We start from the raw sequence: 24,935 nt of genomic DNA, 5'->3' as shown, positions 1-24,935 counted from the left end.
TCTGTGCCCCCATTGGCTCTGCTCTGCATCCCTATACCCACTCTGTGCCCCCATCCCCACTCTGTGCCCCCATTGGCTCTGTTCTGCACCCCTATACCCACTCTGTGCCCCCATCCCCACTCTGTGCCCCCATTGGCTCTGCTCTGCACCCCTATACCCACTCTGTGCCCCCATCCCCACTCTGTGCCCCCATTGGCTCTGCTCTGCACCCCTATACCCACTCTGTGCCCCCATCTCCCACTCTGTGCCCCCATTGGCTCTGTTCTGCACCCCTATGCCCACTCTGTACCCCCATCCCCTCGCCCCCATCCCCACTCTGTGCCCCCATTGGCTCTGCTCTGCATCCCTATACCCACTCTGTGCCCCCATCCCCACTCTGTGCCCCCATTGGCTCTGCTCTGCACCCCTATGCCCACTCTGTACCCCCATCCCCGCTCTGTGCCCCCACTCCCTGACCTGTGCCCCCCACTCTGTGCCCCCACCCTCTGGCCTGTGCCCCCCTCCCACGTGCGCTCCTCCGGGCTCCCCGCCCGTCCCGCCGCAGACGCTGCCGCCGAGCGGAGCACGCGCGGGGCCCGGGCTCGGCGCGTGCAGCATCAGCACCCGGAGCAGCAGCTGCGGCAGGAGCCGAGTCGGGCTGGGCTGCAGCGGGGGCTGCGCGCGCCCCGGGTCGAGCCGCCGTCTCCGAGCGCTCCCCGCCAGCATGGCCACCCGCCTGCTCTGCCTGCTGCTCGCAGCCTGCGCCGGCAGCCAGCCGCCCCTGGAGCGCAGCTGCCCGACACGTAAGTCCCGCGGCCTCTGCCCGGCTCCGCAATGCGGGGCGAGGTACCGCAGCGGCGCCCGGCTCCGGCCTCCCTGCCCGGGGAGCGCCCCCCACCGCCCCGGACTGGAGACACGGGGAAACTGAGGCACGGCGAGGGGAACGCGACTTTCCCAAGGTCACCTGGCCAAGTGGTGGCAAGGTCAGGAGGAGACCCCAGGAGCCCTGCCCCGGGCCCTTTACTCCACTGTGGGGGTGCTGCGAGCCGTGGGTCCTGTCCCGTGGATCCAGCCCTGCCTGGTGGGTGCAGAGCGGTGGGGGCCCACCTCACTGCAGCTCACTGCAGTCCTGTGACCAGCCGGGATTGGCAGCCAGAGACCAGCTCGCCCCCGCTGCAGCCCAGCCAGAGCCCCTGGCAGCCCACCTGGGGGTGCCCAGCCCTTGCCCCCGTCTTCTCCACTGGCCCCAGCAGAGCAGCCGTGTCTGCAAAAAAGCACCCCTGGGAGCGGAGCAGTGCTGAGGGGCATAGGGACGGAGGGGGGGGCCATGCTGAGGAGGAATTCTGGCCCTCGCTGTGCCCAGGCGTCGTGACTCCGTGCTGTGTGGAGCCTGGGGCGAGTCATTGCCATGCAGGCCGGCGTGGGGCTGCAGGGGGCACAGGGCAGCTGTCAGGGCCACTGCTATGAAGGCAGCCCCATAGACGCTACTTTTGCTGCAGGTGGAGGGTGCTACGAACCCCCCTCTCTTCCCCCGGGGCAAGATCCCGGAAGCAGGACAGTCTCCTGGCGCTCGCCATTCTCAAGGCGTGGGCCGTGGGCCGGGTGCCTGGGCTGCCCCAGGCTGGGGCAAGGACGCTGTTTCTGTGGCCCTCTAATGGAAGGAGAAGGGATGAGGAGGGATGCTGAGACCACAGGGTGGCTGGGGGAGCCTGGATTTCTCTCCTTCGGGTACCTGCCACATCAGGGCAGGACCCTGGAGGGGCTTTGGCTTCATGCTAGTTCCCAGCCCGGTGCCCAGCACTACAGGCGTGGGGGGTATCCCCAGAGGAGCTGGCTCAGCTCTGGCCCAGGTCTCCGCAGAGGCTGATGCTGCCCAGGGCCGTGAGTGCAAAGCTGCTGAGCGCTGAGCGTGTGGCAGGATCTGGCCCTGGGCGTGGTTCTGGCAGCGGCCCCTTCTGGCTTGGGGCTGCAGGGTGAGGTGGGGCGGCCCCTTTGCGTTCCTCCCGCCTTGCCATGCTGCCTCTGCCGCCTGCTCTGCCCCTCTTGGGGGCTGCGCTGAACCCTAGGAAGGGGCTCTGCTGATGGCCTGGGATGCTGGGGGGCAGTTGGGGATCCCAGGAGGCAGGGCCGGCTTTAGGAAGTGCGGGGCTCAATTCGAACCAAATTTTGGTTGAGCCAAAAAAAAAACAAAAAAAAACCCAGCACATAAACAAACAACTCACAGCCCCTTTAAATCCCCAGCTACAGCGCAGAGTCCCGCCTTCCAGCCAAACCCGCGGGCCAACTCCCCCTCCCTTGGTGCACAGAAGCCGCCGCGCTCCTCCTCCCGCAGCATGCCCGGCACACTTCCAGGTTTAGGGCACGGGGCCCTCTGGCTTTAGGGCGCGGGGCCCGATTTGGGGGGAATTGGGCGAATCGGCCTAAAGCCGGCCCTGCCAGGAGGGCATCTGGGGTATGGGGGGGAACTTTCAGCCCCACCAGGGATGCCTGCTTTGCCACAGCCTGAGAGACAGGTGTGGCCTCACTAGCTGGGTGTCCCATGGCTGGGGCCCTGTGACCGCCGCAAGGGGGCTCTGCAGAGGGCAGTGGGGCTGGTTTGGGGCTCGCTGGGAGAAGCCGCCCAGGGGCCAGTTAACCAGTTCTCCATGTCACATCTCAACTGGCCACCTGCCCCAAGTCTATGGGGGGCCCTGGGGTCTCACGGGTAACTGCCCCTGCTGCTGTCTGTGCCCCAGCCCAGCCTGGCCCCTCCCCGCAAAGAGAACAGAGTGGGCAGAGGGATCCCCGAAGTGCTGGGAAATGGAGGAGGGGAGCACAGCTCCTGCTGCCCCCCGGTAGCTCCTGGCTCAGCTGATGGGCTGTGGCAGGGGGCGGCCATCTGCTGGGATGCAGGAGAGGGGGAGAAAGAGGCTCACCCAGCGGGTGCCCCGTGGGCGCAGCCTGAGCAGCAGCCTGTGTGTGGAGCCAGCCGGGGATGCGCCGCCACTGGCCCCATATGGAGTCTCCCAATGGAGAGATGCGTAACCCCAGCCAGCCCTGTGCTCTCCCCTACTGGCCCCAGCAGCATCCCAGACCCCCCCCCCCCATCCCCAGGCCTAGCCCCTTGGGAGTGTGTGGGGTACTTGGCTGACACAGGGGGAACAGCTTCACTCCCTCCCCGAGCCAAGGTCCCCCCAGAGCGTGTGTGGCTGGTGCAGGCAGTGGCCGAGCCTGCAGGGCGTGTCTGCACTCTGCAGTGGGAGGGGAAAAGAGAGTGGCGGAGAGCAGAGGGAAGCCCTGCTGCTCCAGGGAGCCATGCCGCGCCACCCGGAGCCCAGTGGAGAGACTCCCCGGCTGAGCCTCGGCCAGGGCAGACCCTTCCTGAGCATCTGTAGCGCCAGCAGCTGCGCTCTGGGGCAGGGGCCAGGGGCTGCCTCGTGCCACATGGCCCCAGCAGGCACCTTCCTGCCTTGCCGGCTGCCCCAGGAATAAGCCCCAGAGCCGGGCGTTGGCGGCACAGCCTCCCCATCGCCGCCAGGTGCCCAGGAACCAGCAGCGTCTAGAACTCGCTGTGAGAACACGGGGGTGGCACAGGTGGGGCGGGGGGCTCTGGGGTAGCAGCAGGAGGAGGGGTGCGCAGAGGCTGGCTCATCCACATGTGTCCCTGGTTCCTTGTATTCCCCCCCCCCCCCCTCAGGCCAAATGCTGCCAGGGCTTTGCGGGGGGCCAGTCTGCTCCATGTCCCCAGGGCCTGCGGGAGGGGGGGGGGGGGGGGGAGGGCACAACACAAGGACCTGAAGGGGCTGGGGATGCTGGTGAACTGGGGGCTGGATGGGAGCATCGCACAGGCCAGCCCCTCCCCCTCCCCCGGTGCCCTGGGAGTGTGACTCTGCTCTGACCCTGCGCACACACTGGCCGAGCGGTCCCCGGGGAGGCGGTGGGCGGCATCGCAGCGAGAGGCAGCTGTGGGGGGTGCGAGACCGTCCATGGTTCCTGTCTCAAGCGCTCCGGGGGCTGGTTAAAGGAGTTAATTGGCCCCCTCGTGCCCGGGGATCCAGCCTGTCCCTAGAAGAGGGGCCGAGGGAGGGGAGGGGAGTGGAGGGGTGGGGTCCTGCTATTGGACAGATGGTCAGTCCCAGGGGCTGCAGGGCTCTGGCAGCTGGGGAGAGGCAGAGGGGCCAGGCTAGAGTTGGGTGAGGCCGGGCAAAGTGGCTTCAATGCAGCTTCTTCCCTGCAGCGCACTGTTACGATGAGCTGGTCGCGCCCCTGTACTCCTCATCCATCGGCGCCTCCTCCCGCTACAACATCTTGTACTCGGCCAGCTTCGCCCGGCTGCACAGTGAGTCCTGCCTGCCCAGGCCCGCGGAGCGCTGGGCCCCCGAGAGCCTTCCCCAAACACCAGGCCGGTGCTGGGGGGGGTCTGGGTGCTCATGGGGCTGGCGCAGGAGGGAGGCTCCCTGAATTCCCCAAAGCAGCGCCGAGGGGGGGGAGGTCAGTGGGTCCCGGAGGGCGGAGCCAGACCCTGGAGCAGCCTGGAGAGCATTTACCCTGCTGCCCTCGGGCACCTCTGACCCCAGGGCTGAGCCGTGCAGGGTCTGGAAAGGGGCCAGCGCCGTGGGGGACACCGGGCTCTAACCACGCCCCCCGGCGCAGGCAGCAGCGGCTGGTCTCCAGACCCCTATGACAAGCAGCCCTGGCTCCAGATCGACCTGATGCAGAAGCACAAGATCAACGCGGTGGCCACGCAGGGGACGTACAACACGTACGACTGGGTGACGCGCTACATCGTGCTGTATGGGGACCACCCCAGCAGCTGGCGACCCTTCTTCCAGCTCGGGAGTAACTGGGTAAGAACCCACGGCTGCCGACATCCTGCCTGGCTCCCTCCTGCACACAGCTCCCAGGGCAGGGGACAAAAGTCTATGGCCGGGGTGTGGAACGGCCCTGGGGCCGGATGCAGCCCTCCGCTTGCCTGGGGCCGGCCCCCGAGGTTCGGGGCTCCCCCCCCATAGCATTGGGGACCTGCTGCTGGCGTTCTAGCCCCTCTGCCGCCGCCCCATGGGACTGCAGCACACAAAAGCCACTATCCTGGGGCCCCCTGGTGTGGGGAGTGTCTTTTTCCTCAGCCCGGGGCCACGTCAGTGGGGTTGAGGTGGTTTTTTGGTTTTGCTTCTCTCTTGGGTGTGGCCCCCCGACCGATTTTTCTGTCGGTCAGCAGTCCCTGCCCCCAAAGGTTTCCTCATCCCCATCTATGAAATCGCGCCTGTCTAAGGGAGTGGGAGCTGTTGGCTTTCCTTCCCCATGACACACGAAGGAGAGGACAGCCGCTGACCGGGGGACATTCAGAACTGCTTCCAAGGGAAACGCTCCCATCAGTCGTGTTGGCCTGTGGAACTCCACGCCGCAGGATAAGGCTCAAAGGGGAATGGGTGGAAGAGAGCATCCCCTATGGCTGATGGCTGACCACTGATCTGAGAGACAGCACTGGGCCCTGTCTGAAGGCGGCTCGGGCTGGGGGGAGGGGCGCGGCCACGGGGGCTGGTTTGACAGGGGCTGTTTCTCCGCCAGACGTTCTTTGGGAACGTGAACGAGAGCGGCGTGGTGCGCCATGACCTGCACTACCCCATCCTGGCCCGCTACATCCGCATCATCCCCAAGGCCTGGAACCCCCGGGGCAAGATCGGCCTGCGCGTGGGCCTCTACGGCTGCCCCTACCGTGAGTGAGCTGGGCTCCTGGTGCTCCAGGGGAGCCCTTTGCGCTAACGGGAGGGGGAGGCAGGCCTGATGCTGTGGTGAGGGGCTCTTGGGCTTTTCATGGAGAGCATGAAGGCTCTGAGCAATGGGCCTGGCTTAGCGGGGCACCGGGTCCCTTTTCCCTGTGCAGCACGGAGCCCCAAGCCCCCTTCAGTCCCAGCTGATTTGAAGCCCGCCCAGCTCCCCAAGAATTCAGCTCTGCCCCCTCCCAGTCCTGCCCAACACCCCCCTGCCTCCAGCCCTCCCCACTGGAGACCTGCTCCCCGTCCTCCCCCTGGCTTCCCCATCCGCTCCCTGCTGTGCCCGACCCCCCACAGTGTAGTTTCCCTTTAATTTTTTTAGTTTGAAACAAATCTGGTGACCAGAATAGTCCTGGAGAGCCATAGACAGGGGCCACCCCAGGATGGGCGGGTGGGCTTCTGACCCCCGCTTCCCTCTGAGTCCCTAAAATAACTCACCTTCGCCAGTGTCTTCGAAACACCCCCCTTCTCTCAAACCTATTCGCTCCCCTTTCGCTTGTGGGCTTCTCAGCCCCTTCTGGGCATCTGGGTGCCCCCGCTCCTGGCCCCCTGGCCTGGAGACTCTCCCTCCTTCTGCTGGGTGCGAATGCAGGGACAGGGCTGTGACTGCAGCTTCCCCACACCCTCTGTGGCCAGCTGCACCCCTCTGGCTTAAGAAGCCTCTTCTGGGTCAGGCCAGGCCCTGGCTCTCAGTGGGGAGGGGCCACGCAGAGGGGTGCACACAGGTTTGGCCAGTGCCCCGGGTGATACTGGCTCTCCTCCAATGTTCCCGCTATTTTTTTCCATTCATGTGCAGAATAAATTTTGTTCGGTGCACCAAGGCCTGTGCAGATATGCACCACCAGTAGAAACCTGTGCTGCTGTCAAGCTGTGGGTGCTCAGCTAATCAGCAGGGCAGCATTTGAATCTCTCCTGGGTAACCGCCCAAGTGCTCAGCTTACAGGCTTTGTCCCCCAGGGTCTGACATGCTGTACTTCGACGGGGACGATGCGATCTCCTACCGCTTCCGCGGCAAATCCGTCCGCACCGTCCAGGACATCTTCGCCTTCAACTTCAAGACGGTGGAGCGGGACGGGCTGCTAATGCACGGCGAGGGCTCGCAGGGGGACTATGTCACTTTGGAGCTGAAACAGGCCCAGCTGGTGCTGCACATCAGCTTAGGTGAGACTGGGCCTGGTTGGGGTGCTGCAAAGCTGCTCTGGGCTAGGGAGGGATGCTGGGGATGGGGGACTTGGGCAGTGGATGGGGGGGTTAGAGCTGCGCAGTATGCGGAGGGAGAAGATTGGCAGGGGCTGCTCTGCACTCTGGGGAGGGGCATGGCTGGGGGGCAAGATGGGGGTGATCAGGGACTGGTTTGTACTGGGGAGAAGATTATTGGGGTGTCTGGCAGTGAAATAGGGGTGTGTGGCTGGTCTGTACTGGGTGGAGGACTGGGGTTATGGGGGTCAGGCAGTGTGCCGGGACTGGTCCATACTGGGTGGAGGATGGGGGCTGTGCGTGGGTCATGAGAGGATTGGGGCCAGGCCGTGGGCTGGGACTGGTGAGGACCACGGCGGTGGGTCGGCTGGTCTGTACTATGGAGAGGATTGGGGTCAGGCCGTGGGCCGGGGCTGGTGAGGACCAGGGCGGTGGGTCGGCTGGTCTGTACTATGGAGAGGATTGGGGTCAGGCCGTGGGCCGGGGCTGGTGAGAACCAGGGCGGTGGGTCGGCTGGTCTGTACTGTGGAGAGGATTGGGGTCAAGCCGTGGGCCGGGGCTGGTGAGGACCACGGCGGTGGGTCAGCTGGTCTGTACTATGGAGAGGATTGGGGTCGGGCCGCGGGCCGGGGCTGGTGAGGACCAGGGCGGTGGGTCGGCTGGTCTGTACTATGGAGAGGATTGGGGTCGGGCCGCGGGCCGGGGCTGGTGAGGACCAGGGTGGTGGGTCGGCTGGTCTGTACTATGGAGAGGATTGGGGTCAGGCCGTGGGCTGAGGCTGGTGAGGACCAGGGCGGTGGGTCGGCTGGTCTGTACTATGGAGAGGATTGGGGTCAAGCCGTGGGCCGGGGCTGGTGAGGACCAGGGCGGTGGGTCGGCTGGTCTGTACTATGGAGAGGATTGGGGTCAGGCCGTGGGCCGGGGCTGGTGAGGACCAGGGCGGTGGGTCGGCTGGTCTGTACTATGGAGAGGATTGGGGTCAGGCCGTGGGCCGGGGCTGGTGGGGACCAGGGCGGTGGGTCGGCTGGTCTGTACTATGGAGAGGATTGGGGTCAGGCTGTGGGCCGGGGCTGGTCCATACATTGGGATGACCCCTGAGTGGCACAGGGCAGGCCTGGAGCCCATCCCTGTCCGTGGGGTGACTGGCCACCCTCCCCAGGCAGCAGCCCGCTGCACTCGACCGAGGGGCACACGACGGTGACGGTGGGCAGCCTCCTCGACGACCAGCACTGGCACTTGCTGCGCCTCGAACGCCACGGCCGCCACGTCAACTTGAGCCTGGACGGGGAGGTCAAACGCTTCCGCTGCAACGGGGATTTCGAGCAGCTGGATTTGGACACCGAGGTAGAGACTATCCGTCCCTGCGGGGCCGGTCGGGGGCACGGCAGGACGAGGGGCTTGCCCCTTGGGGCGGCCTGGCTGGGTACAGCGCTGGAGGGGAAAGCCCAGCTCAGCTCTGCCTGGTCCCTCAGCAGCGGCCTATCCTATCGCTGTGCGGAGAGCCGCGAGCAGCAGGGCCCAGTGGTCTCAGGCTGTGCCGTGCGGTATCTTCTGAGCTGAGACCTGCGGGGTCTCCGTCTGGAGGGGGTAGAGCAGGATACCCCTACCCCCGGGAGCCCAGGGGGACGCAGCCCGGGCCCCAATGGTTCAGAGCTCCCAGCAGTGCCCCCAGACTCAGCCCAACCCCTCTGGCTCCCCGCAGCTGTTCTTCGGCGGCGTGATCAACCAGAAGAACCGGAGCGTGGTCTATCGGCAGAACTTCCGGGGCTGCGTGGAGAACATCTTCTTCAACGGGGTCCACATCGCCGACCTGGCCCGCAGGAGAGCACCCAACGTCCGCTTCGAGGTTGGGGTGCGGGCAGCTGGGTGGGGGAACCCCAGGCAAAGGGAGGGAGACCCTGGGGTGCAGAGGGGGTGCATGTGGGCGGATGCTGTGCTGGGCGCACAGGCTCTGGCTGCCACAGTGACCCGAGCTCCGCGGTGGGGGTAGCTGGCCGGAAGCCAGGAGTAGTCTGCTCCAGCTCCTGCTCAATAGTACGAGGTCGTCCAGGGCCTGGGGCCGTGGGCTGCCGTCACCCAGAGACGGGTGGGAGCTCCGAGCCGGGGCCTCCAATGGAGCCGCCTCCTGGAGCTGTGGGTTTGATTTCAACACTATGGAGGGTTGGGCTCCGCAGCGCCAGCCTCCAGTCCAGCAGAGCTGCCTCTGCCTGGCTGAAACCAGAGCCCAGAGCACAGACAGTCCCCAACAGAGTTACCAACAGCGCGCTGAGCATCCCAGCAGAGACAGCGCCTAGATCTAGCCATGCGCCAGTGGCCAGTGTCAAGGGGCGAAGGGGCTCTAGGGATCGGCCCTGCTGAAGTCCTTATGGAAGCTCAATTTCCCTGCTCTGGGCACCCCCAGTTTGCAATGTGATTCTGCCCACACCTTCCTTCTGCGCATGTCCATGGGCCTCCCCCCCTCTTTCCTTATCGCTCTGCTGTGCCCTAACCACCTACAGCCCCCCGATTTCCATGGGTCGAGGAGCTTCTCTTTATTCTCACTAGCCCGGGCGCACGGCCCATGTCCCGCGGTGAAGACGCAGGTTAGAGACGCACAACGTTTCTGTGACTTGCAACTAAACTTCCAGCTAATTTTTTCAGTTTTACCCCTTGGTCCCTCTTTGCCCCTAATCTTAGAGCAGCGGGTTCTTCTTTGCTCTCTTACTTCTGTCAGCGTTGCCATTCCTTAGTGCCGAGGCCAAAAATAGCTGAGCGAAAACCCTCAGTCTTGCATTTCAGCGTCGCTTGCTTAGCTATCTCCGACACACACACGGATCCATCTTCTGCTTCTGTCAGCCTACAGTTTAACTCTCTGTAACTTCTAGTGAGTCTGTCTAGCATGACGTGGTAATTAATCACAGCAGCCCACAGTAAATGAACAATTAACTCAAATCATTCCCTACACTCGGGTGATGGGCCCCAGACTGACATGCACGCCAGAGGGCCTGGGGGGGTTTGTAGGGATGTTCCCCGGGTCTTGCTCTGACCCTCCTGCCTGTGTGCGATGGAGATCAGAGGGCACCAAGTGGTCCAGTGGCTCTTGGGAACAAGCCCAATGAAGCTGCAGGTTGTTTGCTGAATGCTCAGTCGTGTTTGCAGGATTCTCTGCAGTCCTCCTCATGCCCCAAATCCAAGGTGGGCTAAGAGGGCAGCGGGGGCCCCTGGGGAAAGGGGGCACTGCATGTGCGCCGAGGGGAGGACCCTGCCTGACCCCCAGGTCAGGCCTCGGACCCCTCCGTGCCTTCCCTATGCCACATGCTTCCCTTGGGTGGGGCTGATGCTGGTAACCCCATGCGCAGCTCGGTGTCATGGGGCAGTGTCAGGCCTCAGCTGGAGGTGCCCACTCTCCCTGCACCCCGCCCAGAGCTGGCAGGAGCCCGCTCAGGCCAGGACTGCCCTGGGAGTCTCCCCTTCCACTCAACAGGCAGGGGAGCCTCTGTCACAGACCTGCCTGCCCCCGTGGCAGCTCCCTGCCGTGGCCAGTGGGATGCAGAGAGGCCCAGAGGCTCCAGGCCCTGCCGTGGTCCCTGGGGGCCAAGGCAGCAAGAGGGAGGCGGCAGCGCTCGGGATCCAAGGCTCTGACCTGCTCTCCTGTGGTTCTTCCCAGGGCCACCTCAGGCACTACTGCCAGGACCAGCCCTACACGCCCATCACCTTCGCCGAAATCAACAACTACCTGCAGGTGCCGGGCATCCCGCGCCGGAACCGCCTGTCCGTCAGCTTCAAGTTCCGCTCCTGGGACGCGGTGGGGCTGCTGCTCTACACCGGCTTCGCCGAGCACCTGGGCTCCCTGGAGATGGTGCTGAGCAATGGCCAGGTCAACGTCTCCATTGCCCAGCCCAACCGCAAGAAGCTGGAGTTCGCTGCAGGTTCTTAGCTTCCCGGGTCTGCTCCAGTGTGAACCTCTGATTTATTTTTTTTCTCCCAATCGTGTGGAATAAATTTTGCCATGTGCACCAAGGCATGTGCCGATGTGCACCACCCATACACACACACACACACACACACACACACACACACGCTGTCAGCTGGGGGCACTACGGGCGCTCTGCCCATCAGCTGGGTGGCACCTGCATCTCTCCTGGCCGCCCACGTGCTCACAGAGGATCTCCCGGAGCAGAGTGTAATGTAGTGGGGGGAGGGGGCTGTCCACGCTGATTGGGAATTCACTGGTCGCTATGCTTGGGCTGTGGGTGACCCCTAGGGGCCTGTGTCTGTAAGCACTGCCCCGCAGGGGGGTGGCAGCCCCTGAGGGCCGTCATGTCATGTAGACAATGGCCCAACCGGTTCTCACCTGACCAGGGAAGGGGTCTGAGCAAAGGAAGGGGGGTTTGGAGAAGGGGCCGTCAGAGTGTGGGGAAGCCTGGAGGAAGCAGACTAACCAGTGTAGGGGGGTTCAGGGGCCTGTAACCCCTTCCCCCATGGGGACTAGGGCTGCCGGCCTATCCTCTTGTGCCTGCATCGGTCCGATGCTGGGCTGTATCTCAGAGCAGCAACAAACCCTCTGTTCTACTGGCAGAGTCGCATCTTGCTGAAGACGGGGGGTAGGGGTGGGGACCCCGACACGCTGTTACACAGAGCTTCAAGGGAAACAGCCAGGCAGGGATTGGGAATTCGCCATGACCCCGATGACTCCCCCTCTCCTCCCCCCTTCCCCGCTGGTCAGCATATGCCTTTGAATTTGGCAGCCTCCTCTTCCCACCGGGGCCCAGTGTGGGATCTTCCTCTGCGAGGCCCAAATATCAGTTCCCCTCTTGGTGCCTCCTGGCCGGGCACCCGTGCCCCATTGCGCTTGGTTACGTGGCCAACAAGGGGGCTGAGGGACGAGGAGCTGGGGGGCTGGCGGGTCCTGTCTCCCCTCAGCTGCTTGCTGGGGGTCTTGTCTCGCCACGGGGGTGCAGGCGGGGATGGGAACCAGCAGCCCGTGGTCCCACTCGCACCTGCTTTGCCCCCGTCCAGGGTACCGGCTGAACGACGGCTTCTGGCACACGGTGGAGCTGGTGGCGCGGGACGGCTCGGCCGTGATCACCATCGACGACAACGACGGGGCCGAGTTCCGGGTGGCCCATCCCTTCCAGCTGCGCACGGGGACCCAGTACTTTTTTGGAGGTGCGCAGCCCCGGCCGGAGGGGAACAGGCTGCGGGGCAGGCGGCACTCACCCCACCCCAACCCCCTTGTGTCTTCTAGGCTGCCCCAAACCCGCCGCCATCACCGGCTGCTTCTCCAACCAAACGGCCTTCCACGGCTGCCTGCAGAGCATCAGCGTGGACACCCAGCCCATAGACCTGGAGCTGCTGAGATACCAGCGGCTGGGGAATTACTCCAACGTGCTCTTCGACATGTGCGGCATCACCGACAGGTACGCGCCTGGCTGCTCAGGGCCTGAACAGGGCTGGGGGTTTGCCCCAATCCCAGCTGGGTCTGGGCAGTGCCCGGCCCCCACGGGGCCCTGAGCTCAGCTGGGTCTGGGCAGCGCCCGGCCCCACGGGGCCCTGAGCTCAGCTGGGTCTGGGTAGCGCCCGGCCCCACGGGGCCCTGATCTCAGCTGGGTCTGGGCAGCGCCCGGCCCCACGGGGCCCTGAGCTCAGCTGGGTCTGGGCAGCGCCCGGCCCCACGGGGCCCTGAGCTCAGCTGGGTCTGGGTAGCGCCCGGCCCCACGGGGCCCTGGTTTCAGCTGGGTCTGGGCAGCGCCTGGCCCCATGGGGCCCTGATCTCAGCTGGGTCTGGGCAGCGCCCGGCCCCACGGGGCCCTGAGCTCAGCTGGGTCTGGGTAGCGCCTGGCCCCACGGGGCCCTGAGCTCAGCTGGGTCTGGGTAGCGCCCGGCCCCACAGGACCCTGGTTTCAGCTGGGTCTGGGTAGCGCCCGGCCCCAAAGGACCCTGGTTTCAGCTGGGTCTGGGTAGCGCCCGGCCCCACAGGACCCTGAGCTCAGCTGGGTCTGGGTAGCGCCTGGCCCCACGGGGCCCTGAGCTCAGCTGGGTCTGGGTAGCGCCCGGCCCCACAGGACCCTGGTTTCAGCTGGGTCTGGGTAGCGCCCGGCCCCACAGGACCCTGGTTTCAGCTGGGTCTGGGTAGCGCCCGGCCCCACAGGACCCTGAGCTCAGCTGGGTCTGGGTAGTGCCCGGCCCCACGGGGCCCTGGTTTCAGCTGGGTCTGGGTAGCGCCCGGCCCCACAGGACCCTGAGCTCAGCTGGGTCTGGGTAGCGCCCGGCCCCACAGGACCCTGGTTTCAGCTGGGTCTGGGCAGCGCCCGGCCCCACGGGGCCCTGGTTTCAGCTGGGTCTGGGCAGCGCCCGGCCCCACGGGGCCCTGGTTTCAGCTGGGTCTGGGTAGCGCCCGGCCCCATGGGGCCCTGGTTTCAGCTGGGTCTGGGCAGCGCTGCTGTAATTAATAGCAGCTCTGATCATGCTTTGCCCTGGGGCGGAGCCGTCAGGTTGGAGGCAGGGTCTGGCTGTGCTGGGTCGGAGAAGGGGTTGGCCTGGGCAGCTTTGCCGATGGCTGGAGTCACGGCCAGCGCCCTGGGCCAGCTGGCTGCCAACCCTGCTCTCCCCTCCCCACCGGCATCCCCTCACTGCCATCCTCAGCGGCATCTCTGTCCCCGCCAGGTGCACCCCCAACCTGTGCGAGCACGATGGCCGCTGCCTGCAGTCCTGGGACGACTTCACCTGCATCTGCGACCTGACGGGCTACAAGGGAAAGACCTGTCACAAACGTGAGCTCTGCGGGGCCGGGAGGGGGCACGGCGGGTTCCTAGCCCCAGCGGCCGGGCCCTGCCCAGCTCGCGAGGCTCATCCCAGCCTCTGGCTTTGGCCCTTCCAGCTCTTTACAGAGAGTCGTGTGATGCGTATTGGCTCAGCGGGAAAACCTCCGGGAACTTCACCATTGACCCTGACGGCAGCGGGCCCCTCAAACCCTTCACGGTCTACTGTGACATGCGAGGTAGCTGGGTGGGGAAGGGGAGACAGCCAAGGGTCTGGCAAGGCCTGGGAATGGGGCCAGGGGCTTTTCCCCTCTATTACCTGCCAACTCCTAGCCAGCCTAGGGCAGAGGACTGGCTGGCTTGGGGCAGCAGGGAATGGGGCCTTTTCCCTCGAGGGGGTGCTGGCTCCCCTCTGGTCTGGGGCAGGGAATGGTACAGGGGGGCCTTTTCCTTCTGGGGCCGTGGTGTCCAACCAGTTCCGAAGCAGCAGCCATTCTAGTGGCGAACTAGCCACACTCAACCGGCCAAATAGCCACATGTGCCTCCTGGCTCGTGTGTTGGACCCCACGACTCTAGGGGGTGCTGGCTCCCATCTGAGCCCCAGCAGGGGATCGGTGGCTCTGGGGAGCAGGGGAAATAGGACCCAGGCCTCCGCTCCGACTCCACCCCTGGCCATGGTGACCGGAAGCCATCCCTACATGCAGTGTGTGTGTGGGGTCTCAGCACCGTGTCCATCCTGGAACTGGGCCTGAGAGCGACTGCCCCCTGCCTGCAGAGGGGCCCCCCGAGCAGCCAGGGCTGAGCCCCAATTGGGACGGAAGGGGGTTGGACCCCAGGGCTGCCCCCACACCCGAGTGAAGCCGGAGGGAGGTGCCGGGAGCTCCCAAGCTGTTCTCGCTCTGACTCCGTCCTTTCTCCCTCTGCGGGCCCCAGAGGATCGGGGCTGGACCGTCGTGCGGCACAACCGGTACTACGCCACGCGGGTGACGGGCTCCAGCCTGGACCAGCCCTTCCTGGGCGCGGTGGAGTACTGGAACGCCTCGTGGGCAGAGGTGGCGGCTCTGGCCAATGGCTCGGAGTACTGTGAGCAGCACCTGGAGTTCTCCTGCTACAGCTCCCGCCTGCTCAACACGCCCTGTGAGTGCTTCAGGCCAAGGCCGGCGGGGGGGAGGACACTGCCCTGCCTCTCGGGTGCAACTAGGGGGGTGCTGCCCTACCCCAAGAAATGGGGGGGTCCTTCAGGAGTGCTGCCACTGGTGGGGAGAACTCTGAGGACCCTGCCCTGGCAGTGATGGGGGGAACAGGGGGTCCTGCCCTGCCCCTGGCAGTGATGGGGGGAACAGGGGGTCCTGCCCTGCCCCCGGCAGTGATGGGGGGAACAGGGAGTCCTGCCCTGCCCCTGGCAGTGATGGGGGGAACAGGGAGTCCTGCCCTGCCCCTGGCAGTGATGGGGGGAACAGGGGGTCCTGCCCTGCCCCTGGCAGTGATGGGGGGAACAGGGAGTCCTGCCCTGCCCCTGGCAGTGATGGGGGGAACAGGGAGTCCTGCCCTGCCCCCGGCAGCGATGGGGGGAACAGGGAGTCCTGCCCTGCCCCCGGCAGTGATGGGGGGAACAGGGGGTCCTGCCCTGCCCCTGGCAGTGATGGGGGGAACAGGGGGTCCTGCCCTGCCCCCGGCAATAATGGGGAGAGCAGCAGGGCCTGGCCCTGCCCTGGCAGTGGAGGGGTAGTGTCAGGTGAGTCTCATGGTCCCTGCCCACCCCTTCTGCATCTCCTGTGTGGGCAGGTGCCGTCTAGGCCCCTGGGCTGCCGGGTGACTGGGGCTCGTTCCCCCATCCACGTAACCCAGCTCAGCCCCCCTGTGATGTAGGGTTGGTACCTTGCTGGTTGCTAGGCTTGGGCTGTGGGTGACCCCCACTGGCTGCACCACGGCCCAGCCGAGTAGCTGATGGGTCAGGTAGGTAACCTGTTCGACCGGTTACCTCCCAGGGAGAGGAACGAAGGGAGGAAGGCGGAGGGCAGCCCTGGCTGGGGGGCAGGGCTGGAAGTTGGGCAGTTTCTGGATCATGGAGGAAGCAGCCTAAGCAGGAGGCTGGGATTTAGGGGCCCAGTCTCCCCCATCTCAAGGGGGGCTGAGGCATCCTAGGCCTGCCCTGGAACCAGATTCCATCTGTGCTGTGCTGTATCCTGGAGCAGCAATAAACCCCCTCTGTTCTACTGGCTGGCGGAGTCTGTTCTTGCTGCTACGGGGGTGCAGGAGCGGGGGAACCCCGACTGCGTTGTCACCCCCCCCCCCCATGGTCTGTCTCCCACTCCAGCTGGGCTGCCCTTCAGCTTCTGGATGGGCCGGCACGACCAGCGCCATTACTACTGGGGGGGCTCCTCGCCGGGCGTCCAGCGCTGCGCCTGCGGCCTGGACAAGAACTGCGCCGACCCCAAGTTCTTCTGCAACTGCGACGCCGACCACGCCCACTGGTGAGCCGGGCAGCGCGGAGGGGGGGCTGGGGCCGCACAGGTGGGGGGGGGCTGCAGGGATGGGGTCTGGAGAAGTCGGGGGGTGGCCAGCGGGGGCACAGCAGCCGGGGCGGGGGCCAAGCAGGCAGCAGTAAGGGGTGCTGGTGGGTGCAGGAGGAGCAGGCTTGGGGCAGTGGGGGGCACTCAGCTGGGACCTCTCTGACACCGGCTCTTTCGCCCCCTGGCTCCGGCTCCAGGAGGACGGACAAGGGGCTGCTGAACTTTGTGGACCACCTGCCCGTCACCCAGGTCGTGGTGGGAGACACCAACCGCTCCCACTCCGAGGCCCAGTTCCTGCTGGGGCCGCTGCGTTGCTATGGAGACCGTGAGTGCCCTGGGGGTGGGGGGGACACAGCTGGGGCCATTGCAGGGTCCCCCCCCCCCCCCCCCCCCGTGGGCTCTGCAGGGCCGGGTTCACCCTCCCCGGTCTCTTTCAGGGAACACCTGGAACACCGTCTCCTTCCACAAAGGCGCCTCCCTCGTGTTCCCCACCTTCCAGGCCAACCACAGCCTGGACATCTCCTTCTACTTCCGCACCACCGCCCTGTCCGGGGTCTTCCTGGAGAACTCGGGCTGCAAGAACTACGTCCGCATCGAGCTCAACAGTAGGGGCCGGGCGGGGGGCCGGGGGTTCGCAGGAGCTCCCGGAACTGGGCCGGAGCGGGGAGGCTGTGAGGGGAGTGAGGGGCACCGGCAGAGCTGTCGGAGGGGGGCCTGTGTGGCGGAGAGCGGGACAGAGGGGCACCAGTGGGGTGATGGCACAGGGGACAGAACGGGACCAGCAGACCCTGTTGGAGGGTGGCCAGGGGGAATGGCAGGAGGTGAGGGGGGAACTGAGGGGCACCGATACAGCCGGCGGGGGAGTAGCAGGGTGTGTGGGGGGGGACTGAGGGGCAGCGGTACAGCCGGCGGGGGAGTAGCAGGGTTTGTGGGGGGAACTGAGGGGCACCGGTACAGCCGGCGGGGGAGTAGCAGGGTGTGTGGGGGGAACTGAGGGGCACCGGTACAGCCGGCGGGGGAGTAGCAGGGTTTGTGGGGGGAACTGAGGGGCACCGGTACAGCCGGCGGGGGAGTAGCAGGGTTTGTGGGGGGAACTGAGGGGCACCAGTACAGCCGGCGGGGGAGTAGCAGGGTGTGTGGGGGGGGACTGAGGGGCACCGGTACAGCCGGCGGGGGAGTAGCAGGGTGTGTGGGGGGGACTATGGGGCACTGGTACAGCCGGCGGGGGAGTAGCAGGGTGTGGGGGGGGACGGAGGGGCACTGGTACAGCCAGCGGGGGAGTAGCAGGGTGTGGGGGAGGACGGAGGGGCACTGGTACAGCCGGCGGGGGAGTAGCAGGGTGTGGGGGGGGGACGGAGGGGCACCGGTACAGCCGGCGGGGGAGTAGCAGGGTGTGTGGGGGGGGGACTGAGGGGCACCAGTACAGCCGGCGGGGGAGTAGCAGGGTGTGTGGGGGGGGACTGAGGGGCACCGGTACAGCCGGCGGGGGAGTAGCAGGGTGTGGGGGGGGATGGAGGGGCACCGGTACAGCCGGCAGGGGAGTAGCAGGGTGTGGGGGGGGACGGAGGGGCACTGGTACAGCCAGCGGGGGAGTAGCAGGGTGTGGGGGAGGACGGAGGGGCACTGGTACAGCCGGCGGGGGAGTAGCAGGGTGTGGGGGGGGGACGGAGGGGCACCGGTACAGCCGGCGGGGGAGTAGCAGGGTGTGTGGGGGGGGACTGAGGGGCACCGGTACAGCCGGCGGGGGAGTAGCAGGGTGTGGGGGGGGGGGATGGAGGGGCACTGGTACAGCCGGCGGGGGAGTAGCAGGGTGTGGGGGGGGATGGAGGGGCACCGGTACAGCCGGCGGGGGAGTAGCAGGGTGTGGGGGGGGACGGAGGGGCACCGGTACAGCCGGCGGGGGAGTAGCAGGCTGTGGGGGAGGACGGAGGGGCACTGGTACAGCCGGCGGGGGAGTAGCAGGGTGTGGGGGGGGGGATGGAGGGGCACTGGTACAGCCGGCGGGGGAGTAGCAGGGTGTGGGGGAGGACGGAGGGGCACCGGTACAGCCGGCGGGGGAGTAGCAGGGTGTGGGGGGGGGGACGGAGGGGCACCGGTACAGCCGGCGGGGAAGTAGCAGGGTGTGTGTGGGGGACTGAGGGGCACCGGTACAGCTGGTGGGGAAGTAGCAGGGTGTGGGGGGGGGGGACGGAGGGGCACCGGTACAGCTGGCGGGGGAGTAGCAGGGTGTGGGGGAGGACGGAGGGGCACCGGTACAGCCGGCGGGGAAGTAGCAGGGTGTGTGTGGGGGACTGAGGGGCACCGGTACAGCTGGTGGGGAAGTAGCAGGGTGTGGGGGGGGGGACGGAGGGGCACCGGTACAGCTGGCGGGGGAGTAGCAGGGTGTGTGGGGGGGACTGAGGAGCACCGGTACAGCTGGCGGGGGAGTAGCAGGGTGTGGGGGGGACTGAGGGGCACCGGTACAGCTGGCTGGGGAGTAGCAGGGTGTGTGGGGGGAACTGAGGGGCACCGGTACAGCCGGGGGGGGGATGGCAGGGTGTGGGGGGGGACTGAGGGGCACCGGTACAGTCGGCGGGGGAGTAGCAGGATGTGGGGGGGGATTGAGGGGCACCGGTACAGCCGGCGGGGGGATGGCAGGCAGTGCAGGGGGACTGAGGGGCACCGGTACAGCCGGCGGGGGGATGGCAGGGAGCGCAGGGGGACTGAGGGGCACCGGTACAGCCGGCGGGGGGATGGCAGGGAGCGCAGGGGGACTGAGGGGCACCGGTACAGCTGGCGGGGGGATGGCAGGGAGCGCAGGGGGACTGAGGGGCACGGGCAGCGTGGTCGGAGGGTGGCTGGGGGGGCTTGCAGGGGCTGTGGGGTGACAGAGGGCGTTGCAGATGGCAGTCCAGGGGCGGGTGCTGCTGGCAGGGAGCCCCCTGCGAAGAGCTGACCTCCCCTGCTTCCCCAGCCACCAGAGACTTGGTGTTCGCCTACGACATCGGGAACGGGGACGAGAACCTGACGGTCAGGTCCCCCGTCCCCTTCAGCGACGACGAGTGGCATCAGGTGGAGGCCGAGCTGAACGTGAAGCAGGCGCGGCTGCGTGTGGACAAGCTGCCCTTGGTGATGCGGGAGGCCCCGCCCCAGAGCTTCGTCCGGCTGGAGTTCGACAGGCCCCTCTACGTGGGTGAGCGCGGGGCTGCCCTGAACCCAGGAGCCCTGTGGCCGGCACAGCGGGTGTAGAGCCAGGGCAAGGGCCTCCCTGGGCTGCCCCGTAGCCGGTGGGTGGGGTGCTCTGCTCAGGTTTGTAGCCAGCTTTGCCCCCCCCTTTCTGCACCATCGGTCCCCTCACCCTGTCCAGTGTCGGTCTCCCCAGGGCTCTGGCAGCTTCCCTCACTCCGTGCCGGGCCTGTCAGGGAGCAGCAGCCCAGCTCAGCCCCTGGCCCAGGTGTAGTCCTAGCTCAGGGAGGGGGGTGGGGTCTAGTGGTTAGAGCCGGGTGGACTGGCAGCAGGACTCCTGGGGTCCAGCCCCAGCTCTGTGATTGACTCCCTCTGTGAGGCTGGGCCCGTCCCTTCCTCTCCTGGTGCCTCATTTCCCTGGCCCGGTGAGAATCGGGGTCTCTTGTTCCCAGCAGAGCGCTAGGGCCAGTTGGGGCTGCGCCTGCCTTGGGGTCACTGACCCTGGGACCTCCCCCAGCTCTGCCCCGTCTGGCTGGTCCCAGGCCTGACGCTCTCTGTCCCCCGGGCCAGGCTCGGCTGAGCGCCGGCTGCGCCCCTTCCTGGGCTGCCTGCGGGCGCTGCGCATGAACGGGCGGACGCTGGACCTGGAGGGCAAGGCCAACGAGACGCAGGGCGTGCGGGTGAACTGCACCGGCTACTGCCAGCACCCGCGGGTGCCCTGCCAGAACAGCGGGCTCTGTGTGGAGCGCTACAGCCACTACACCTGCAACTGCAGCCTCTCCGCCTTCGACGGGCCCTTCTGCAACCATGGTGAGTGTGCTGCACCATGGCCGCCTGGCCAGAGCCTGGGGGCAGCTGTGCTGCCTGTGGGAGCACCGGGAGGTGGGGGGCAGAGCCGCCTGCCAGAGCTGGAAGGTTAACCGTGCTGCCCAGAGCTGCCTGCCCAGAGCCCGGGATGAGTGGGGCTGCCCCAGGGCTCCTGTCTTTCAGACCCGGAGGCCCAGCAGTGGGGCTGGCCGTGCTGTTCCCATGTCGGAGGTTTGGTCTGGGGCAGGGTGGGGCCCCATGGATTGAAGGGAGCAGGGCAGGGTCCTGGGGCCCAGGGAGGGCACGTAGCTGCTCCCCCAACTCCGATCAGGTCCCCTCACTCTCTCTCTGTTCCTCCCCCGCCCCGCAGACATCGGCGCCTACTTCGAGCCGGGCACCTGGATTCGCTACAGCATCCTGTCGGCCGAACTCACAGCCGCCCGCGCGTTCGCCAGCATCGTGAGCCAGCCGCTGCCGGGCTACAACCTGACCGGCGAGGAGCTGAGCCTCAGCTTCCGCACCGAGGCCAAGCCGGCCGTGCTGCTCTACGTCAGCTCCTTCCGCAAGGACTACGTGGCCGTGCTCATCCGGGACGACGGTGAGAGCCCGGGGCCCTCAGGCCCCTGCCTCACCCTCCCCTCCTGGGGCCAGAGCCGGGGCCCCTACTCCACTCTTCCTGCTAGGTGCTGGAGCCAGGGGCCCTTCCCCCACAGCCTCAGGCTGGCATCAACCCCTCCCCACCTTCTCGGGGTCTTGACACAGAGCTGGGGTCCCCTTCCTGTGGCACTGGGGTATCTGACCAGAGATCCAGGCCCCGGGCCCCGGCCCCTCCCAGTGCTGGGTTTTGGGCTGTTCCCGGCTGGTTCCTGCTCATCAGTCTGGTCCTTGCATTGCCAGGGAGCCTGCAGCTGCGCTACCAGCTGGGCACCAGCCCCTACGTCTTCCCGCTGACCACCCGGCCCGTGACGGACGGGCGGCCCCATCGCATCAACATCACCCGCGTCAACCGCACGCTCTACACCCAGGTACCGCGGGCAGGGCCGGGGGCTTGGGCCTGGCCTGCAGGGGGCTGCTCCCAGGGCAGGTGATGCCAGGGAGGGGGGTGCCAGGCACGGCTGTCGCCGTCGGGGAGGGGAAACGAGGGGCTGGACCCTGGATCTGCTCCCACGAGGATGGGCTGAGCCGATGCAGGGTCAGTGGCTGAACGAACTGCCCCTGCCTGAGCCCTGCCCCTGGAGGGCGTTGGGGGTGCAGGCCGGGGCTGGGGGGCTGACCAGGGATCTCGCTCTCACCCCAGGTGGACTATTTCCCTGTCACGGAGCAGCAGTTTTCCTTGTTTGTGGACAGGAAGCTGGACTCACCCAAGAACCTGTACCTGGGGCGCGTGATGGGTAAGTAGGGCCCTGGGGAACTGCCCCGCCCTGCTGTACCCCCAGCGCCGGCCCTGCCCCCCAGGGAACTGCCCTGCCCCGCTGTACCCCCAGCGCCGGCCCCGCCCCCCAGGGAACTGCCCCGCCCCACTGTACCCCCAGCGCTGGCCCTGCCCCCCAGGGAACTGCCCCGCCCTGCTGTACCCCCAGCGCCGGCCCTGCCCCCCAGGGAACTGCCCTGCCCCGCTGTACCCCCAGCGCCAGCCCTGCCCCCCAGGGAACTGCCCTGCCCCGCTGTACCCCCAGCGCCGGCCCTGCCCCCCAGGGAACTGCCCTGCCCCCCAGGGAACTGCCCCGCCCTGCTGTACCCCCAGTGCCGGCCCTGCCCCCCAGGGAACTGCCCCGCCCTGCTGTACCCCCAGCGCCGGCCCTGCCCCCCAGGGAACTGCCCCGCCCCGCTGTACCCCCAGCGCCGGCCCTGCCCCCCAGGGAACTGCCCCGCCCCGCTGTACCCCCAGCGCCGGCCCTGCCCCCCAGGGAACTGCCCCGCCCCGCTGTACCCCCAGCGCCGGCCCTGCCCCCCAGGGAACTGCCCTGCCCCGCTGTACCCTCAGCGCCGGCCCTGCCCCACAGGGAACTGCCCTGCCCCGCTGTACCCCCAGCGCCGGCCCTGCCCCCCAGGGAACTGCCCTGCCCCCCAGGGAACTGCCCTGCCCTGCTGTACCCCCAGTGCCGGCCCTGCCCCCCAGGGAACTGCCCTGCCCCCCAGGGAACTGCCCTGCCCCGCTGTACCCTCAGCGCCAGCCCTGCCCCCCAGGGAACTGCCCTGCCCCGCCGTACCCCCAGCGCCGGCCCTGCCCCCCAGGGAACTGCCCTGCCCCGCTGTACCCCCAGCGCCGGCCCTGCCCCCCAGGGAACTGCCCTGCCCCGCTGTACCCCCAGCGCCAGCCCCGCCCCCCAGGGAACTGCCCTGCCCCGCTGTACCCCCAGCGCCGGCCCTGCCCCCCAGGGAACTGCCCTGCCCTGGCCCTGTTGCCCTGCCACCATGGACAAGCTGGGCGCCATTTGCCCATCCCCAGCTCATGGAAGCTGAAACCCGCTAACCAGCCTTAGGGGCCAGGGTGGCCTGCCCCCCACCTCTGCGGAGACGGCTGGCCCCTCCCAGCTTTGCCCCGGTTCACCCCCTCCTGTCCATGTCCCTGCAGAGACTGGCGTGATCGACCCGGAGATCCAGAAGCACAACACGCCCGGCTTCTCGGGCTGCCTCTCGGGGGTGAAGTTCAACAGCATCCTGCCCCTCAAAGCCATCTTCCGCCCCAGCGGCCGGCTGGCGCTCCACAGCATCACGGGGGAGCTGGTGGAGTCCAACTGCGGGTCCATGCCCCTCAGCATCGTGGGCGTCCCCCCTGAAATGGACCCTTGGTACATGGGCACAGGTAGGGAGGGGCCAGCCCCGCTCAGTTGCACTCTTGGCGGGTGGCACATCACGTCCCCAACGTGAGGCAGCGGGGTGGGCCAAGGGCTGGTCCGTGGCTACAGGTGGGGCATGGGGGGTGCCCTGGGGGCAAGTGGCCTGAGCCATGCCCCACGTAGCAGCCTGTCCGAGAGTGACATCCAAGGAGCCGGTACCCTCCCCCCCCGAGCTGACCCTGCGGCCCCGTCTCTTGCAGAGTTCCCCCACGTGCACGACGACGGCTGGCTCGGGATCATCACAGGCTGTAAGTGACGCGGCCGCGTGCTCGCCCCAGGCTCTCTTGGCCCCAAGGGGCTACCTGTGGGGGACCCAGCCCCCTTCACGCAGCCGAGGAGGCGCTCGGTTCCGGCAGCGCTGGGCCTGGAACGGGCTGGGGGCCTTTGCTGGGAACAGCCGCGCGCGAGCGGGGATCTGGGCTTTCGACCCGGCGGGTCTCTCGGGGCCGTGGCAGGAGCAGGGAGCCGGGGGCTGCTGGCGGGAGACCTCTCAGGGCTTTCTCCTCCTTCCCAATAGTTGTGGCCTTTTTGCTGCTGCTGCTGGCCGGGCTGCTGCTGCTGCTGTACCTCTACCACCACCGCTACAAGGGCTCCTACCTCACCAACGAGCCCAAGGCCGTGCAGGACTACCACCGCGCCAGCAAGCCCCTGGCCCCGCCCAAGGAGCAGAACCTGCCCCAGATCCTGGAGGAGGCGAAAAGCGAATAGCCGCCGGCTGCAGGGGAAGGAAGGGGTTAATGCCCCAGGCGCTGTGCCGGGAGGGGAACCAGCGCTGCCGGACCAAAGGGCCAAGCCACCCAGAACTGCCAGAACCCAGCTCCTGGCTGGGGCACCTGCTCCTTCCCCTGCCCGCGCCGCTCCCAGGGCCGCGCTCCCCATGGGCAGGGCCCGCGTCTGCCTCCTGGAATCGCGCCCAGCCCAGCGCTGGTGCCGTCACCCCCCCACCCACAAGGTAGGGGCCACGCAGAGCAAACCCCCTCCCCCAGGCTCCTGCCTCCCAGGGCCAGGACGGCAGCACTTTGGGGTGACCACCCGAGACGCCATCAGCCCAGGCTGGGGGAGTGGGGCACAGCTGGGGGTTGCCTCTCCCCAACCTGCCGTGCAGCTTCCCCTTGGAGGAGACGGGATTGTGCCAAGGGAACCTGGGTGGGGCAGCCCGGCCTTCTGCGGGTCCAGTTAGTGACGCTAGCAGCTGCATTTCCTGCTTGTTCGCTCGCTTAGCCACGGCCGGGCACTGCCCCGTGCACTATAGAGCACTGGAGCATGGTCCCTAGCGCGTCCCGAGCCCCGGCCGCTACCTGCAATGGCACTCGCTAGCACGCACGTGTCCCCGCCCCCCGCGCTGCTCTCATCCAATCAGGTACAGAGTTTTGGAGTCTTTCTACCGGTTTTGTTGCTGACCAGCCAATCGCCCACACTACGGTTTTTATTCTGTTTGTATAAAAAACAAAACGACGGGAGGGTGGTCGCTCCCCGGGAGCGTGTCCTGGTGCGGGCCGGAGGGCGCCTCGTCTCTGCGCGCGGCCCAAGCCCCGCGGCGACCAGCCTGCCGCTGGGGCAGAAACGCACCGAGGGAGCCGCAGGCCTGGCTTGGCCGGGTGTTTTATTTTTTACAGCTCCGGTTTGTTGACCGACACAGAGGTGCAATAAAGGAGAATGACAGAGTTCAACGCCCCGGCTCGGGTTTGCTTGCAGCACAATGGCAGGGGGGAAACAGGCAGCAAAATGGGGGTCTGTGGCCAGCAGGGGGCAGCGTCCTACAGTCGGTGGTACAGGCTCCTGCTGGCGCGGGTGGGGGTGTCAGAGCTGGGCCCAGTACCCCGTCACAGGAGCGGTCCCAAGGCTGGATGGAACAGAAGTGGGGCAGCCGCTTAATGCTGTAACCAGACACCGCCCCCCCTTCCCTGCCCCAGCAGGATCTGCTCTGGGCCAAAGTTGGAT

General features: G+C 67.2%; 1 protein-coding gene across 2 annotated transcripts; it reads left to right on the top strand.

Annotated features, from left to right (window-relative positions):
• Nucleotides 1-565: 565 nt before the first annotated feature.
• Nucleotides 566-24,659, top strand: CNTNAP1 (contactin associated protein 1). Of its 2 annotated transcripts, none has more exons than XM_075911487.1 (24): nt 566-782; nt 4,196-4,297; nt 4,612-4,805; nt 5,527-5,674; nt 6,690-6,893; nt 8,089-8,273; nt 8,632-8,775; nt 10,576-10,837; nt 11,928-12,077; nt 12,157-12,328; nt 13,575-13,681; nt 13,789-13,908; nt 14,603-14,806; nt 15,987-16,143; nt 16,380-16,507; nt 16,620-16,787; nt 19,136-19,354; nt 19,918-20,157; nt 20,525-20,752; nt 21,052-21,179; nt 21,452-21,545; nt 22,730-22,960; nt 23,195-23,242; nt 23,512-24,659. In XM_075911487.1, the coding sequence occupies exons 1-24, from the start codon at nt 704-706 to the stop codon at nt 23,700-23,702; spliced, it is 3,903 nt and encodes a 1,300-aa protein (XP_075767602.1). In that variant the 5' UTR covers nt 566-703; the 3' UTR covers nt 23,703-24,659. The 2 variants fall into 2 exon arrangements, with proteins under 2 accessions (XP_075767602.1, XP_075767600.1); XM_075911485.1 differs by lacking the exon at nt 566-782 and adding an exon at nt 3,278-3,529.
• Nucleotides 24,660-24,935: the final 276 nt, after the last annotated feature.

Source organism: Pelodiscus sinensis, chromosome 29 (assembly GCF_049634645.1).
Source record: "Pelodiscus sinensis isolate JC-2024 chromosome 29, ASM4963464v1, whole genome shotgun sequence".
In the NCBI taxonomy this organism is placed as follows: Eukaryota; Metazoa; Chordata; order Testudines; family Trionychidae; genus Pelodiscus; species Pelodiscus sinensis.
Note: the sequence above shows the minus strand (reverse complement) of the source record. Positions and strands in the feature narration are given on the sequence as shown.

Bases quoted from the DNA above. Each gene is read 5' to 3' on its own strand.
- CNTNAP1 (XM_075911487.1), top strand. From the start codon at position 704: ATGGCCACCCGCCTGCTCTGCCTGCTGCTCGCAGCCTGCGCCGGCAGC. The intron at 783-4,195 runs GTAAGTCCCGCG...TCTTCCCTGCAG, and splicing joins GGAGCGCAGCTGCCCGACAC to CGCACTGTTACGATGAGCTG. The intron at 20,753-21,051 runs GTGAGAGCCCGG...TTGCATTGCCAG, and splicing joins CGTGCTCATCCGGGACGACG to GGAGCCTGCAGCTGCGCTAC.